The sequence below is a fragment of the Crassostrea angulata genome, chromosome 2 (assembly GCF_025612915.1).
Source record: "Crassostrea angulata isolate pt1a10 chromosome 2, ASM2561291v2, whole genome shotgun sequence".
Lineage (NCBI taxonomy): Eukaryota > Metazoa > Mollusca > Bivalvia > Ostreida > Ostreidae > Magallana > Magallana angulata.
Window position 1 is genome coordinate 70,951,074 of NC_069112.1, and position 19,772 is coordinate 70,970,845.

Sequence of the window (19,772 nt, forward strand, 5' to 3'; positions counted from 1 at the left end):
ACTCAAATTTTAAATCTACTCAGATATGTCTTATTTTGAAAAGAAATGTGTTGTAGTATTCAAGAAAAATTGAACGATTGGATCACTGGGACGTTAAAGTGGTGAACAGCCTATCTACAAGAGTCAACATCGTTAGAATAACGATAAATGCTACAGACAGCTACACACTCTCAAAGCTTGTAATTCGTCTGCGAAAGTGCACCGAGTTTCCTATTTATTCTTGGTAACCTGTAAATACTTTTAATTCAATACTGTGTATAAAGAAAATATAAACACATAGAACTCGATCAAGGTAGTTTAGTTGTTAAGGAAACCTAGATAAGGGGGAGAGAGGCGAAAAGAGAGAGAGGTTGAGATGGAGAAGTGAGAAATGATACGGTGATTAAAGATAGATAACTACAATAAAAGCAATCTTATTTTTCAGACAAGTACACGAACTTGAAAGAAGAAAACATAGGAAAAATTCCGAAAACTACATTTATGCAATGTATTCCTGAATAAGCAAAGAATATTGTTTTCATCCATCTTAAAAAACTACTTAAATAAAATGTTTTCATCTAGATTTGTTTCTTTTTTTTTAGCGTTTATGCGATTCTTAGGCATCACAACTGTTGGAATCGGTATGTGATTATCGGCACGTGCTAATCATGTTGAGTTATTAAGCCTTTCTATATGGCATGGAACGTTGCAGATTTCCTGCACTCTTCTGAATTTCTTTTCACAAATTACAAAACCCGATCATTTGTTAAAATACATGTAATAAGTTATGCGGTTTATTGGTATACATATATATCTTGATCATTGCTAATGTTGAGTCAGAATTCAGTTTTCAGCTGCAGTAGTGTTAGTGATACAAAATGAGAAGATAGTACAAAATTATTTTTTCAAAGAAAACTTCGTAAAATAATAAAATAAAAATATAATTATCTTAATTATCACATGTTTAAAAAACTTCGGTGCATTCTAGGCTTAAGGTTTTCTTAAATCACTATTTATTTGTTTCATCTGGGCGATGTGCATTAGCACTTAAAAAAGACAGAAAGTTCATAACACTGTTGTTAAGGTGCAGGAAACAACACACAGGACATAGAAAAAAATATTGAGATAACAACAGCATGCTATTTAAATTAATACTGTTACACACAGAAACCGGGATGAGGCCATGAACATCGAGGATTAGGAACGCTATACAAGTTCTGCCAAATATAGACTTCCCATTTACCACAAAACAGAACAATCAAATTACAAAGAAAACAGCGAACGGTAGCATTGCCTAGTCGCCTAACTAAAGGTATTTTTTTTAATGATTGTCTTATTAAATTATTTTTTTTTTTAAATAATGTAAAAATTAATGTATATTTTCACTAAATATAAATGATTTGGTCAAACAAAGACAGATACTGTGGAATCATTAGATTTCGTGGTGGCTCAATTTTCGTGGAATTCGTGGGTACCTCTCATCTACGAATTTACATCCCCCAATAAATTAGGGCTATAAAGTCATATTCCTTTTGTATATTTACGAATTTATGTCCCCAGGAAGCTGTAAAATTTAAGCAACCCACGAAAAATGGCCCCCACGAATTTCAATGATTCCACAGTAACATTGTATTTTGGTTTAAAACAGCTTTTTTAAATAAAAACTATCGGAACACGGATTTTTTAACAAACATTCCCCCACCGGTAAAACAAAAATTTTAATTTTTATATTTTGTTATATTGTATATTCATAAATACATTCCAAAAAAGAATTTGCCTTGTAACTTTTAAAAAAAATTATTAAAAGATATGAATTAAAATGATAATTTTCTTTAATATCTAACATTAACCTGTGATTATTAAGTTTTATTCACAAAGCGACCGCTGCGACCTGAGTTCGATCCCGGTGATCGACAGTGGTTGTATGTGAAAGGTATGGTGGTCGCCCTCTTGGACACCTGTGTTTTCTACTGGCACTTGAGCTTCCTCCCACATCAAAAAACCACTCGCTCAACATCCGTGCAAACGAAAGATATTAATATAAGTTGTAGAACTTGTTTATCAATCGTTGTATAATGAATAAAATTCTATTTATTTATTTAAATAGGATTTCCCTCACTCATTGAGACCAATTTTTTATGAAAGAAATAGACCCCCCGTATGCGAAACATTGGTTTAAAATATAATTATTTGACATCAAATTTTATTTTTATATAAATCATTAGGAATTGCTTTAAACTTTCAGAAAACTTTGGGGTTTTTTTAAATATCTAACAAAAATTCCGATATATTTTGATGTATATGTAAAATTTAGGCGGGAAAAAGGCGTTGGCGTTCGCTGTTCTTAATATTTCTTCTTAAAAGTCCTTGTTAAAAAGAAGTGTCCTTAAAACCACTGAAGGAGAAGTCTAGGGTTGAGTGACTGCAGAAGCAGTCTCTCATCACCAAGAGACTGAGCAAGAGAAGAACACTCTATTCTCCAAGGTTTGTAATTTTACGCAGTATTAAGACAATTGCTTTCAAAACATATATCAAACCAAAGTTATTTAAGACTTCATTTTTAGGTTACATTAAAGTTTTAAAATTCAGGGAATTTAAAACTATCTATAACAATTTCTTATAGAACTTTAAAACTTTAATATGGAATTTAAAACTTTAATGTTGCTCCAATGATTTGCTTGTAGAATTTTCCGTCAAATTCAAGGTAATTGTTTTCTAGAACGCATTTCAATGAAAGCGTTAGCTCCCTGGGCGTGGAATAGGAAATGTCTGATTTAATTTTATTAACCTGCGTGTAGACCTCGTATACCGATGAAAGGAGGTCATTGAATTTTATGTTGGGGTACATGCTTGTCAGGTAATAAGTAATTAATAATGCGTATGGTGGGCTGGTGGCGTGATGCTTTCAATTTTGATGATAAATTCCACAGTGTCTTCAATATACGTTGTTTTTGTACGATAGGGACGAGAGAGTGATCTCAGTACTTTCCTATTTTCCTTGTCGGCGTGTTGCATTTTGCGATAATTGGTCTACCAGGTGGTAATTTTCTTATGCTGCATTTACCGTTCATTATAGAGTGTTGACAATATGTTTCAAAAAGAGTTGATATTTGATACCAAAGAGGAACTAATTCATAGAATGATTTCAAGGCTGCCAATCGGTTTCAAATCTTGCATCAGTGCAATCCAACACTGTCGTCTGTTAGTAATCTGGAAATGCTCTGTAACACTTTCATAAGTTCTAAAACAAATTGTATTTCAACATCACTTATCACTATATATTATGTATGACATTTAAAAGCATTTACTTTTAGTGCCTTTGTTCAACCATAGAAAATGTGTATTGATTATACTTTAATAGAAACGACACATTAATCTGTTTATTTATCGAATATTCCTTTTAACATTTAATGCTTACTCACGAAGGGCGGTGAAGCTGAACAAATTAAAAGCATCAGGTTTTGAGCTACAATTATCAAGGAATGGTAATACTAAAATATTAATTGTTCTTAACTTTTTATACTGATGTTATCTGCTTGCATTGGATCTTTATGAGTTTGCAGAACTTGAGATATGGCAACTGTGATGTTTTTAATGCTTTTTTCAATATGTTTGAATTGTGTGTCATATAAGTATCGTACGAAAAAGTTAGAAAAGAATCAACAGAAATCATTCAAAATTATTTTGAAAACAACACAAACAGTTTGAATTGTTTTTAGTACTGCTTTAATAGTGTAAAGAAAACACTTAGAAAATAAGCCCGAATGTAACCTGTTTTGTTTTAGGTTTATTTTTTATCAACTTAAGGTAATTATCCATACGTCACAAAACAACGTCTGACGTAATTCACGCGTTATTACGTTTTTTCCGTGCCCGATCTAATCGAAACCTAACGCTACGGTGTACATGTGTTTCAAAACAAAAAAATCAAGCTGATCTAGAAATTAATTCAAAACAAATCTATTAAAAATCCTGAAAACTGCAATCAATTAGCCTATTACTCAGCGAAATGAAAATTTGACTGGGTTGTGTCGATTGAGTACTCGTTTTGAAAATATAGACCGCTTACTTTTGTCCTGCATAAACATCAATTCATTACAAGGCTGAACTTAATCCAATTCTTTGAACATTTATCCCTGAAAGTCCATAAACATCCAAAATGAAATCCTGACCGAGATCTATATATATTCCAGTGCATAAATAAGGGAGATAAATACACAAGGGGAAATAATTTGACTTATTTCATCTTTATCCTATATTCGCTTAGCAACGAGCATAGATATATTTTCAACAACAAAAAATGTTTTTAGAATTAAAATCATGCGCTGAAGAAAAGTTATTTCATTTTAAAAACAGTCTTTAAAACCATTAAAAAAAGGTTGAATAGAGGTTTTGTCTTAAAGGCATATCAGGTAGTTAGCATTATCCACGCGTGTGACTGCAATTTCTAAATACCGATCTCGATCCATAATACTTACCGATATCCAAAGATACAATTTTTTGCGGTTTAAATAATACAGATTAATCAACAGTTTGTTTAAATCATGTTTTCTAATTAACAATAATTTTAACATATTTGTTTAGAATGATGAAATAATAAACCTATGCATAATTTAAATTTTACGGATCTTTTTTCAAAATATATATTTTAATGATTTTTACCCAAAATACGCCCATTGTGATCCTGAAAAGGCCGGTCCCATGGGTAAATTTATTTCCAGTTGATTAAGGGCGTTAAGGTTTAAATAATATCAAAATTTTAGAGAATTCTGTACGTAAATAAAATTATAAGAGCTTAAATTCTCTTTGAAAATTTATTTCATTTTATCTCATTTGTATGCGGATTTACCTTTTTTTGATAAATAAGCAAGTGTAACGTAAACATTTTTGATTTAAAATAATAATTCCTTTATTTTACATAGGATATAAGTCAAAAAATGATTTTGTGAAATTCAAATTTCAGGCTTAGGCTTATATTCTCTATGTATGAAAAAGCGCCATTTTCTGCAATCGGTTCTATTTTTAGCAACGACACTAGCTCTTATAATACCGATGGACCACCCAACAGGGTAAAATTTGATGAGAAGATATCCTCAGATACATGTTTGAAAAATATGAAAAAATTCTGTACGCATTTTATTTATCTAGTGGGGTATGGACCATTACCTTAAACCATAAAAATTGCAAAATTATATCAATATAATTTAAGTAATATTTCATGCATACTTAATAAAATTTGAATTTGACAACTCAAACCATAAGGAAACAACTTCCTTAATATTTGCTGCAGAACTCGATGCGAGTTTGATTGCATGATATTTCAGTGTTAGCTAAATTAATGGAAAGTCGCTAAATATCCAGAAATAATAGTCCAATTGTTTTTTCAACATAAACATCAAAGACATCACTTCTATGAAATGATGTTATTGAAATTGGAGCAAAGGGTCAAAAGCGACGAAATAAGGTAGGCTTACTGAGAAACGTCAATGCTAACTTATAATATAGGGATGGACATGACACGGTCCTCCTAACTTCTCCCATATATATTTGAGAGAAAAACTAACTTCTCCCATATATATTTGAGAAAAAGCTAACTGCGTGGCTATAATTGATGCATGTTTATGACGTTCTCTACCTAAATTGTGAAATTCATGACCCTCGGTCCGGGGTTCATGCCCTGAGACAGGCGCAATATAGTCTTGTGGTAAACATGTAATTAATCTCTGAATAGGTTATTGTGGCTGTTGTTTACAGACAGCAATGGGAGGGACATGTTGTGAACTGCGCAACTGAAAAATATCAAAGAATATTTGTAGCCTGTTTTTAAACAAAGTATCTTTTTTAGACTAACAAAAATAGATTTAATTGTATTTATCGAAAATGCTTAAATTTGAAATTACACTATTTAAAAACAAATAAAAACTGCACGTTTTATAAATTGACTCAACATTAATAACAAAAGAATAAAAGGCATATGCAATCTAATCAACAAGTGCATATATGTGGTCACAGCTGTATTAGGCAAAGTTTTACCCAAGGTTCTTAGTAATGTGATTTAGAAATGAATAGATAATCAATTTTCCAGGATGCGCAAGTATACACATGTATCTATACAAACGATAATGTTCCAGTTCAGTATTCATTTATTTTATTTATTAGATGGCGATGCCAAACACGTCCACTTCACAAAGAGTGAGAAACTCAGTTGTCTTTGAGATCTTTACAAATCTCCCCTCTGGTGATGTCGCACAATCAACGACGACCAGCTGTGACGCAGTACCGGGACCAGCAAAGAATCCACAGGGAGTGTTGACATCTGATTCTGTTAGACCAACAGTGACGGTGACATTTCTTAGCCGGTCTGACACATCTAAAACAAATATCAGATATTATAATGTTAATAAGATATTGTAAATAAAACAGCACTTATTAATAGAACTGCATTTTTAGCTCACCTGAGCTGAAAGCTCAAGTGAGCTATTCTGATCACATTTTGTCCGTCGTCCGTCTGTCTGTCCGTCCGTCCGTCCGTCTGTAAACTTTTTACATTTTGAACTTCTTCTCTAAAACTGCTTATCCAATTTCAACCAAATTTGGCACAAAGCATCCTTATGGGATGGCGAATATAAATTGCAGAAATAAAAGTACGATCTGTATTCAAAGCGGAGAAAACCTTGAAACTGTAGAAAAAGGGGGGTGCATTTTTAAAAATCTTCTTCTCAAGAACTACCGAGGCAAATTCAACGTAGTTTAGCATAAATTATCTTTATGGGAAGGAAAATATAAATTGCAAAAATTAAGGTCTAATTCAGTTTCAAATCTGAGTTATTACGAAAATAATGATAAAGGAAAGGCGTGTTTCAGCTTCGGTTCGGTTCGGCATCCGGTAAAATGGGTAGGCAAGACTTGGCCTGGTCAAAACAAAAGATTGGCAGTTATTAATCTGCCAATCTGATTAAATTTTCAGGATATTTGATGGACCAGTTATATTTGTATTCGCTGTAAATATTGCCGCAAAATAATGCGTATTTGGAATTGACGATTGCCGATCTACCCCGGCTTTTATTTTGCCACGGCCCGGGTTTGCATACCCATTTTACCAATACTCGTATTCCATACTTCTAAAACGAGGTTCTTTGTTTAAAGCAGCCATGACATTATACGAAAAAGGGTCGATCTGACTATGATGAATTTGCTTGTTTATGCAACAGTTCGTGTATGAAGGGAAATTTTTGAAACATGCAAAATATATTGGTGCCGATTTTGTGAAGTAAATTGAGGCTAAATATTTCAATGCGTTGACAGATTTCACACATGACGTTGGTGTTAGCTAGGACTGATTTTCGTTTCGTATTCATTATTTATGCTTTGTAATTTAACCTGGGAACTCTCGTATTTCATGATTTTTACGTATCAATTCAAACAGAGACTTCGGTAGATCAAACAGTTAACTCTTTACCCGCGCAAATTAAGCAAAATCTGATGTATCAAAAAAGTACTGAAATACAATTCATTCTATCGGTAATTCGGCATTATCTTTTGCGTAATGGTAGATTAATGCAATAGGTTTTGTTGAGATCGATGCTCGGCATTTTCTCGAGTTTATTCAGTTTAAATAGAGTTTGATATCGCTGAAGGAAATATGTAGGTATATATACATGTGTATATATGATTCATTTCGAAAAAATAAATTGTGTTCTTTATTTGTTATATAGTGCATGCATGTTTCTTGTGTTTAATTGTTTACAATTTCTATTTACTAACCATATTTGAGTGTTAAGCTTCGAATTATAAGCAATTAAGATACAGAGATTTGCTCACAATTCTATGTTTGTACACAGATCTTAAAAACTAAAGATTAAAAAAGTAAAAAATTTGTCAATATTTATTAAGAAAATTTTCAAAGTCTGTTCTTCCAGAAACCAATTTTAACAACTTATTGTATTGTAAACTTAACCTTTTTTCGTCATTATTACTCCTACTGTACATGTGATCCTTGACTGTGTTTGTGTACATTTGTATAAACTGATTTTGAACCTTAAATACCAATGAACTGGTCTTGAGTGAATAAAAGAATTGAAAATCTTAGGCCATTCTTTTTTTCCATTTTAAATGCTGAATAGGAAATACCAAGTTAAAAATCTTAAGCAGAATGTAATAAAGTCATGTCAACAAAATATGACTCAAACCTAGGGAAACTGTGAGCTCTGTATCTTGCTTATAATTCTACGATTGACGCTGAAATTTTGGTTGAACATTAGAAATTCTATATGAATTAGAGTATGTTAAATACTTGTACAAAAAAAATAAAAGAATGATATTCTGTATATACCTACTCTCTGGGGTCCCCTCATTATACAATAAATAATGTGAAATCTACATCAATTTTGATAGTTTTTCAGACACGAGTAAATAAAAACGACATCTTTAAAACAGTTTCCATAGTTTTGACACATTTCTGTTATGGGGATAAAATAATTATCGCTATTCCTAAGAAAATATCACAGCGGAAAATTATCCTGGTTTGTACGCGAGGTAAATAACAGTCATTTAATTATAATGGAAAACAAATTAAATTTTTGAATGTTTTAATTTGAGGAATTGAGCACATTGAGGTACAATTTTCTTCTTCACATCTATACTTGAAGGATTTTTTAAATAAAATACAATAACTATTATATATATTTTTTAAATACAATAACAAGTAAGTAGTTGATGAAACAAATGTACTTATATGCTCTCATATATTTTGATCGCTTTACAAAGTGTGTGTGTGTGGGGGGGGGGGGGGGGGGGGGGCAGATCGAAAATATAGGGAATTGGAAGTTAACAACTTAACAGTGTACCCCTACCAAATGTTTAGTTTTATATCTTGCGTAGGATTTTCTTATTCTGGTAAAAAATAGTATTTCATGAAGGTACAATGTCAAAGATTACGTGTATGCAAAAATAATTGTAAAATTCGAATACTTGACAATATTTATTTTTTGTTATTCTACCGAGGGACCATATGGCACAATATCTTTTGAACGCCAATTGTTGCTCAGGTGAGCGATGTGGCCCCATGGGCCTCTTGTTTAATGATCATGATAGATTTTGTATGCATAGTGCTTCTGTACATTTATCAGAATATGAAGTACTCCATAACGAAAAATATTTGCAACTAAAGAATAGTTTGTGTAAATTAAATGTTATTCGGGAAATAAGAGAGTAACAAATCAGATATTTCGTTTAATTTCAATAATTAAGTCAATGTTATAGCTTGGAACATCAAAATTAAAACAACAGTATTGTTTTCTTTATTATACGAGGGTCAATCAAAAAATACGAAGACTTTTGTCATAGCTATGTTACTTAACGTCATATCATTTCTAAATTTGGTAGACACAATTTAGCAATAGTTTTAAATAATTTACAAGAAAAAAAGTGAATAAATTACTTTATTTCTAAGAATTATTTAGAATATAATCCTGTAAAAATGAGGTCACGGCGCACGGTCAAAATTTGTGTTATGTCATCAATAAACCGTATAATGTTGAAATAAATATCTCTGTAAATTGGGCCAAAAACCAAATAATATTGAAACCTCAAATTAAGTATAGTCATGGTATTCTATGTTCCAAATAATGACGGGATTTACCGTTTTGTCGAACAGATATTAGTAACTAAAGACAGATAGTCCTCTTTAGAATTAACTAAAAACATCGACGTCGCCGGACGTCACGGCGCAACGAGAAGTACAAACAAAATGGATTTAACTGAGGAAAAAGCCGATACATACGAAAGCCGAGAAGGATCATTCGAGATTCGAAATACGAGATTCGAAATACGAGATTCGAGATTCGAAATTCGAGATTCAATATCTAAATTAACCAATCAAATCATGGATCTGAAACCTGTATCCTAGCAACATCAAACTGTTCTAAATAAAGATCATTCGTACATGCTCTTTCCTACAAATAAATGTCTTAATAGCTCTTATATAGTGGTTATAAAATGGTTAAATTAACATTGATGAATTAACCCCACACAGTATAAACAATTAAATTAGAAATAACACTGTTGGCTTTGCGAATCTAAGTGGTTTTGTTTGCCCTGTATGTATTTCCCCCCGAACAATTTTAACCCGAAGTGTATTCGCCCCAACTGTGTAAAAATCGGCTCGCGCAGAAAAAGAGAGACAGACAGACAGACAGACAGAGAATTTTGTAGTGTCAAATTCAGTTTGATTTAGAAATTTACAGGAACGAAAACAGATTTCCTACGGAGATTTATAATGGGGAATGTTGACATCTTTTCTCCATTCGGAAATACTCGGGACCCCTCGCGCAATTTTTCAACGTTATCATCCGGGCGTCTTCATCTCCTTGGCAATGGAAAAACCTCGTAGACTTTTTATTTTTAGCCGTGTACTGATACCCGACAAGCTAGAGGGGGCGTTTCAAAGGGGAAATATTGGGATTTTTTCATACTATTGAATGAACATCGTCTGAACCAAGAGGTATTTATAAATATTGAATAATTTAAGAAAATATGCGGCAAAAATATATTGGGACAGACTTTAGCAAGCTTTAATTTTAACGGTGTTAGCGCACTTGTGATTTATATCGACTCTCTCTCTCTCTCTCTCTCTCTCTCTCTCTCTCTCTCTCATCACATAGCACTAGCATTTCCTTTTCCATGAGGGGACTTGGGGTATTTGTGATGTCTTACATTAGCTAGCGAAAATGATAAAAAAAACCATGAAATTTTCTTTAAATTGTGTGCGGATGTTATACGCCAATAATCTGTTTTCAGTATATAAATTTCAAGAGGGGGGGGGGGGGGGCGGCTATTTAGTCCTAATTAATTTGTCAGTTATTCTGTCCCCACTTTGTTTTCTCTTCGTTTTCCAGGTTTTTTATTATTTGGCTCGGCAAATTAATATAAAACTTTCTGTGTAGCTCCATAACGATGCACTGTAGATAAATTATGAGTAGTTTTACTTTTGATAAACAGGTACATATCCGTACTTTATTTTTAATTTGACTCTTATAATCGGATTTAATATTCCAATGATTATAGGGTAGGAAAGAGTAGACGGGACTTTTTTGCGCATATCCTACTGTACCATTCATTCAACACAGGTATTAGCACTCATCGAGTTCGACTTGCTTTCCTTTTCTTTCATCCACTGGATTTAAAGCTATTAATTTTTGAAAATATTTTGAATTTATGGCCTGTAATATATAAATTAGAGCTGCGCTGGTGCATATATTTACCCAAATGGACCAAAATATAACCAAATGAATCTAAAAGTTTTGACAAAATTAGTTTTAAACGTACGACTTTTTTTTAAATTCTAATCGGGTATGTCCTTTAGAAAAATCTTGAACCACACACATTTTAGCAAATAGAACGACAATTGTTTCATTTTTTATGGGGAGGGAGGTGGTGCCGGTAAAGGACATGTATTGCTTGTGGCAGTTGTGCTATACTCTCATTTGTTATAATAGGTAATACTACATATTGATATAAAATGAAAGTTTCCAATTACACTGTACATAGCTTCTATCACGCATTTTGACCCGTGCGATAGTTTAAAACAATTTTCAAAGCATTTAATGTAATTCAACCGATCATTTTTGAAATTTAATTTTCTGGATCCCCGCCTGATACGTCCGCCTTCTTGTATATTAGAATTACATGTACGTTGACCATATGTACACATTAACTTAATCGGCTATGTTATGGGACGATAACATTTTTTATCAATGTTTTTGCAGGGTATGTAACAAATAACAGCCTATTTGTGGGTTTTTGCACTGATTATCTAAGATAATTTGCTGCCATCTTTTATGCATTCCACACACCACTCACAGTTTCTTTATTTGGTGTTCTGTGTGTATGGCGACAAATTGGTAAATTTGCACCACTCACCCCTTGTAGCTTCATCCTGATTACATTTTATCTGGCTAAGTGTAATGTAGTAGTATATTAAATACACACATCTTTGTTTGCAGTGCTTATTTACATCTTTAGAGATTTACTTACAAAAAAAGTAAACATTTGTATGACTTGTATGTAATTATTGTCAATTTTGGTGCGGGGGGGGGGGGGGGGGGGGGGTAGGAAACTACAGAGAAACTTAACTTGGCTGAGAAACATATGCTTTTATTCTTTCTTGTTGATATATCAATGAATGAATTATAACAAAATATATGTACAACAATTAATTTTGAAATATTCATGCACAATCAAATAAAGGGTTTTACTGTTCTCTGCACAAGAAATCGGCAATGTGAACAAATTGGCACCCTATCATCCCTACCTTTAATTGTAGAGAGTAGGTATCCTTCTATATTGAAAACAATTCCAAAAGTAAGACTCATAATAAGTTGTTTACTGAGGAAAAGGAAAACAAATTGTATTTATTAATAATTCCGTATGATGTGATAATATCTCAATGATTTGTTTATAATCATAGTACTAGTGTAGTATGCATACATAAAAACGATAAGTAATGCTTATATTTATTAGTGAAACAGGACAGATTATTTATATTTAGATTATTTAGATACATGTACTAATCTTCATGCGGGGATCTAGAAAGGAGGGGGTCAGGGGATCTGGACCCCCTCCTCGGGAAAATTGGAGCTTATTAAATTTACATAGTAAAATTTTTTAAAATTGGCCTAGGACCCCGTACAGAAAAAAATTAGCTACGCTTATGAAGTTCTCTACCATAACCGCATTTTTACACAAAAAGGGGTGAATAAACCCGGGTTTTAAACTATTACTGGTGGTGAAATACCTTAGGTTTCAAACGCATCAGGTGGAAATGCACCAGGGCATACAAAATCACTTAGATCCGCGAAGCACACTGCATTATTACTAGTCTACTTAGATATTCTGTGTAAAAGTAAATACAAATAGTTAGGTAGGGAGAAGTGAACATAGCATTTATTTGTATATAAGAGCATGTACGTATGATTTTATTTAGAACAGTTTGATGTCGCTAGGATACATATTTTCAGATCCTTGATTTGATTGGTTAATTTAGATATTGAATCTCGAATTTCGAATCTCGAATCTCGTATTTCGAATCTCGTATTTCGAATCTCGAATCTCGAATGATCCTTCTCGGCTTTCGTAGATACATGATGTGAAAACGCTCAATGGTGCAAAAAAACAAGTCAACAATTATTTACAAGTTTGTGTTTAACTTTAATAAATTTTGTGGGGATGGTGGTAATTGTATTTTGAATATAAAACAGTCTGAAAGAGAGTAGAATATCTGTAAATAGTTGGTCTAAAAATAAGTAACGTCAACCGACGTTCAGGGTTATCCTTACTGTAAATTAAAAGATACACGGTTAGAAAATGAAAACTTTGAAGAACTAAATTACGATTCTCGAACAAATGTGTGCAAATAAGATGTTAAGTGGTTCAGTGCCATTTTTAATTGTAAGGAGAAAGGCACGAGAGACTAAGCGTGATATAAAGATGAGGTATGTCTATAAACTGTGCGTGTTTAATCTTGACGTCATGTTTTGAACGTTACCGTGCGCCGTGGTAACAAAACATGTTTTTTTTAAAGAAGGGGTAACAAAAATACCGATTCATCAAATGGACTAAAACTTCGCATATCAATAACATAAGTGTTGGTGCACAGATTAATCTGTTAAGTATGACTTTCATGAAAAATATATGATACACAGCAACGTTGTCTTCGTATTTTTTGATTGACCCTCGTATTTTGACTTTTCAGTGTCGTTATTTTGTACCCTTACCTATTTTCCACTTGTCTATTCCTCTGTTGAGTATTCTGACAGATGTGATGGAATACACAGTCTGTAGATCCACCATCCACCACGGATTTTCGTCTTGTTCTCCTGTGTGTGCACAATTGTCGTAAATGAAGTCTGTACCTCTTTTGCCATCTACTGCATACTGGGCATGGTACATATAAAACGTTGACGACTGATTTGCCGGTTTATCCAATGCTAGTTCAAACAGAACTGTCAATGATATTACCGAACTGTTTAGTAATGCAATATAGCACAGAGACCAAATGTCTTTAGCTGTCAACGATATTTAAAATTGTAAACATGCAAAGTTGTAGTGATAATGCAAATGAAAATGCAATAATCATCGTGAGAAAACATCATTGATTAAGTAGCTCTTTTTTAAAAACTAAACTTATCTCAATTAGTAAACGAATCAAGTCAGATCATGAATAAGTACATTATTTTACAAGGTCGAATCTTTCAAAGTATCGTACATTTACCCTATATGCACTAATGATATACGATAGAAATTGTGTAGGATCCAATCCAGTTGATTTTAATATCTATGGTTTCAAAATCTATATATGAAAAAAGTATTATTCTGATAACGGATTCCTTCGCTAAAAGCAGTAAGAATCATGTTTCAAAGTGTGCAGTTTATTCGGCGTACATTTCTCTGATACAGATGTTTATCATCACGGATTGCAATTATTGAAAAAAAAGGTTTTAAAAAAAATGTTCACAATGTAGTAATAAGCTCAAGATTAAAAAAAAAGTAATCACAAAACACCGAAGAGTGTATAAAGTTTATTTGGGCATTAACATTCTTAATTTTTTTACAACTAATTGGATTCACGTAGATGAATAATATATATTTAAGCAAACTGCATTTCTTGTTATTAAATGTCGACATTGTTGACATCACCTCGGTGATGTATTTTTGTTTTTAAGAATAACCCCATTTTCAGAGCATGACGAAAACAAAATACAGCATTTTCCAGTTTGTTTTGATAATAAATACAGTGTCCAAAAAGGAATTACTATAGGCACCAATATTGTTAATCATAAGGATACATAGGAGGAGTATCCCCTTTTCCTTCAAATATTGAGAATACTAAAAAAAACCTATTTTTTGTAGAAAGTCCAAGGTCAGTTTCTTTTCAGACTAGGCTTGAAGACCGAGTCTGACTAACTTTAGTTTTTAAACGGGCGTGAGATATATCTGAATTAATTTATGAGGACGACAATATGGAGACATACATATTGATGAAAACAGTGTCATTTTGAATTTAACTTATGAATGAATGAACAATTTATCGTTTGTGTTAGGGTATCTTGGTGAATGCTTTGTTGTATTTGATAACCTTAAGTTAGATTAAGAATTTCAGTTGTCAATACTGGCGCTATGAACATGGTTTAATACCTGTGTTATTGCAACAAAACAAATAATATATTTCTTTTTTTTTTAGATGTGTTATTTAAAAAGTAAGCATTAACCATTTACCCTCTTTACAAACAATGTCGTATTTCCACTCTCCGTTTGACTGACAATTCAGCCGTCCTGAACCAGACTGGGAGTATCCGTCAGCACACGAGGCATGTATCCTCCTGTGTATACCAATGGCGTCCTCACGTCGTGTTGTATTCAGGTCTATTCCTTTTAGATCGGGTATTCCACAATCTCATGAGTAAAGGTACAGTTGAAACAATCATTGGTAAAATTTAAATTTTAAAAATTAAGTCAACATACTGTTTATTGTAGCTGCGTTATAACAAGGGCACCGCTAAATGGAGCATCCCCTCGCGACATGACTGGTAATTGTACTAATCCTCTATTACTACAAAAAGTTTTTTTTTAACTGTACTAAATTAAAAAAAATCAAGTAGTTAATTTGAACTGCCTACTTTCAAATTACTTTCACAGTAGTGAAGCGGAAGTAGTTATCGTCAAGTCGTACATAAAATGTATGTTTAAAAGTGTGTTATTTTAACGATATACTTCTAATGACCTTGAAAACAGGTTTTATCCTTTTACCATGCCAAATAAGTGTACGAAGTTTGATATATATCCGTGCAAGGGTTTTCTTTTATTAAAGACCAGTACCGATCATACCCAACCTCACACCAGAGTAAACTCCAAGTTAACCTTAGGTTTACTTTCTGGGTTTACTTAAGGTTTACTTTTTGAAAATTTGGGTCCACTCGGGGTTTACTTTGGGTTTACTCGGGGTTTACTTTGGGTTTGCTTTTGGAGACAACTATACGCACTGCAGTGTTAAGCAGACCTGTATTTTATCTTATCATCATACTGCCTGCAATTCCTGCCCCTTGTATATTCCGAATACACATGTTGCGTCTGTTTTTAGGGTATACTTCTGATCGGGGTTTACTCTCTGTGTCCACTCTGGGTTTACTTGGGGTTTACTCTGGGTCCACTCTAGTAAACCCAGAGTTTAGTTGGGATTTACTTTCTGTTAGGTTGGGTCTGATCGGTACTGTAGTTGATTTCAAGCTGACGAAGACAGACGTACATACACACACACACACGCGCGCACAGCAGCGATGCTGATGGGCAACAAGTTGCGCTAGGGAGTAAAAAGAATAACAATGTCATCAGTTAGTCTTATGTAATGACTGATCTTTGACTTTGAATTTAAATATATTATAATCAATTATAGTAAACAAATTCAATATCTGCATCTTATTTAAGTACAGCATAAAACTAAAGGTACCTTCTCAATATTGGCATGTATGAAGTTTTATAGAAGTCATATAAATATTTGTTTGTATGTTAAATCAAAAAAATTGATGATCGATAATACCTGACAAAACACATTCAAAGACAGTATCCTCAGTATATCTCTTGTGTTTACATGTCTCGTTGAGTTGACAATTCGAGTTTGAACAAGCTCCAGCCAGATCCTATTAAAAATGATATTCATGCTCGTGATACACAGTTAGTTTACTAATAATAAAATACCCAAACGTATTCAAACCTGGTTTCTTATCTAAAGGAGCTACATTTCCTGTTTGATTTTTTGTAAAATATGTATGTAAGATCGTTTTGTAGGTTAAAGAGTGCTAGGACTACATGAAAATAGTTAAACACGTGTCATTTTCTGTAGGATCCCCGATGTGAATATATCGCCTTATTTTTGAATTTTCACTGTACATAACACGACACAAACGGTTAAGTTTTAGCAAAAATTTCCATCCCTTCATTTGTTTTGTCCGTTTTATCAAATTATAAAGACATGCTCTGTGTTAAATAAGAATATTTTAGAACTGTATCTATTTTCTGTAGTTTTATTTGGGTTTAATTCAGTTAATGTAGTTGATTTGATTGAAAACGGTAGTACTTTTGATTTAATACGACGCCTTATCAATGTAGGAACATGCTACTCTAAAAGAAATGAAAAAGCCTGGAAGAAATATCCATGAACAAGTGTGAAACCGATTTTAAAGAAAACCTGCTATCTAAATGGTGATATAAGTATCATGACCTGTACGATATGCTCATAATGTTCTAAAAAGCTTATTTAAATATTTTGATATTTCTTTCGATACATTTTGTCATATTTAGCTTATATTTCATAGAAGTTAAGAAAAAAGTTAACTCCAATTTTGGCCTAAAATTAGCTTATTTCATGCTATATCTCAAATTTTTGAGGTGTGACCACTACTTGTTTTACTTTTAAATGAGACATTAAGAGTATGTCTATTTGTATGCAAAGTTTTGAAAAGACGACATTATTATGATCGTTGTTATTCGCGTTATAGTTTGATTACTTCAAAAGTTTTGTAACATGTGTTGTTGTGTTCATTATGTACTGGCCTTTAAAGCCACCAGTAAAGCAAGAATTTTTAAACTTTGACTTATGTTTTACATTATAGTCACAACATGTGTTCAGCTTCATACTGTAATAAAATCATAGCTAAATAGTAGTTCAAACTATGAATATTTGTTTGATTTCTTCAAAAAATAAATTTCTATGTCAAATTTTAGCAAAAAGTTTAGGTAAATTATCATTTCTGTTTGGAGCCCAAAATTTCCAAACAATGGCGCGTGACATGGGTCACAAATAAAATAAATGACCTTTCCCCATGTTTATATCTAAGTGGTTTTCGGATGAATGACATTTCTATTATTTCAGGTGCCAACACCCTTAAACTGTTTTCCCTTAAGATTTTGGTTCTGAATACTGTTCGTTATCATAACATCTTATTTTTACTCATTAATAATTATAGAAATAATGAAATATGCTCATTTTATAAAATATTATAAAAGGATTTAAAAATTTTTTTTTTTCTTTTTAAGTAGACTTAGTATTAAGATGACTTTCCCAACTGCTTGTTTCTACGGATGTTGATTTGTTTTTTGTTGTTGTGGGGGGTTTTTTTGGGTTTTTTTTTTTTTTTGGCTACTAGTTATAGCGTGTGTTACTTGAATGCATGAATGTTAAAATATATAACGTTGTAGTTTTATTTGCCATAATCCGCATGAATCGGTAATCGTTCATGTGGATAAACAGTTTACATTAAAAAAGCGTAAACTATATCCATACCCTTGCTAAATGTTTCAATATGATTAAGAGAGAAAACATGTGTGCATTGATATACTTAAATCTTAAGGTTTTACATACCAAAGTATATGTATAATTCTGTCAATTTTTTGGTTTACCAAACTTAGCACCCTTTTCAGCATTAAGTTAATTATGAAATTGATCAACTCCTATTTTTAATCTTTCAAAGTAATAGGTGATTTTAAAGAATTATTAAATCCATCTTCTTTTTTCTTTTTTTTTTTTATAGAAATGGTGTTTCGATGGGTCCAAAAGTTGTCACATGAAGATCATGTGACAACTTTTGGACATATAAAAAAAACGTTTCTTTGTTTTTGCTGATTCCATTGAAAATATTTTGATTGAACAAATTCATTTTATTTGAAAGATATATATCGACTTTGTTATCAAACATTTTAAGTTTTTTAACGTATAAAAGTGTAATATTTTCAATATAGAGTTCCACTCACATCACTACAACCAAGACTTTCAAATATGTGTAACAACTGAATGGTGTATAGATGTAAGGGAGTTGCAATACAAATGATTAAAAATATGCGATTCGATTTTAGTGTCAGAGACAATGTACGTAAGGATTCTAGCACATTTACCTTTGGCCAATGTTCCTTGTCACTGTACACCCAACCAGCAATCTCCACGTACTTAGTCTCTGCTGTCGTCTGATTTTCGTAATTGCTTTCACAGAAATTAGCCCCTTTGAAATAGTTGACGGATTTACACCTTGGTGTAACTAGACATTCTATCACACAGTCCAAGAAACTGAGTTCTGTGAATGACTGAATTACTTTCCCGTCCAGTCTGTGTCCTCGCTGAAGTTGAGAGAAACCCGGCTTTAGGCTGCCATAACACGGCACAAGGAAACTGTATAAAATCCACCACCATCTACCAGTTTGTAACAACATCATTGTACTGTAGGAGGAAGTTTCATGAGAAATAAAGTTCCTTTCTCTACCAAGAACAACTTGAATAGCGCACTTCAAAAGAATAATTAGGACCTTTAACAGTTGGCATTTGTAATGGAATTCGTAAGTAGCATTATGCATTATTGACAAGTTGGTAATCAGTAACCGTTATCATTGATAAACATATTTGATAATTAAAGAACTTCAAAAAAAAAAACCAAAGTGGTTTCCAGAACTTTTTAGTTAACTTACTCTTTGTGTGAATAATAAAAGGCATTTGAAGAAGAAATGTGTACACACCATACATTGTGCATAGAAATCAGTGATGCAGTATTTAAATTTGATTGCAACAAGTGCAATAATATAGCGTCATGTAAAGCATCACTTTCTCGAATTTGTTATATTTCATTTGACTGATTTTAAAAGTTTTGTGTTATTTGAGTTGTGTGCGCCACCTGTAACATTTATATAACTTTATTCAGAAAACTAAACACGGGGGTTAGCTACATGTATACATTGTATTCGTGTATCACGCTTGA

General features: G+C 32.5%; 1 protein-coding gene across 1 annotated transcript; it reads right to left on the reverse strand.

Moving 5' to 3' along the window:
* Nucleotides 1-6,112: 6,112 nt before the first annotated feature.
* On the reverse strand, nucleotides 6,113-19,271 carry LOC128171100 (uncharacterized). Its single transcript, XM_052836852.1, has 5 exons — nucleotides 18,922-19,271; nucleotides 16,571-16,670; nucleotides 15,253-15,429; nucleotides 13,752-13,979; nucleotides 6,113-6,349 (listed from the first exon to the last, which is right to left on the reverse strand). Exons 1-5 carry the CDS (start codon nucleotides 19,234-19,236, stop codon nucleotides 6,135-6,137), a joined length of 1,035 nt encoding a protein of 344 aa, XP_052692812.1. The 5' UTR covers nucleotides 19,237-19,271; the 3' UTR covers nucleotides 6,113-6,134.
* Between the last annotated feature and the right edge of the window lie 501 nt (nucleotides 19,272-19,772).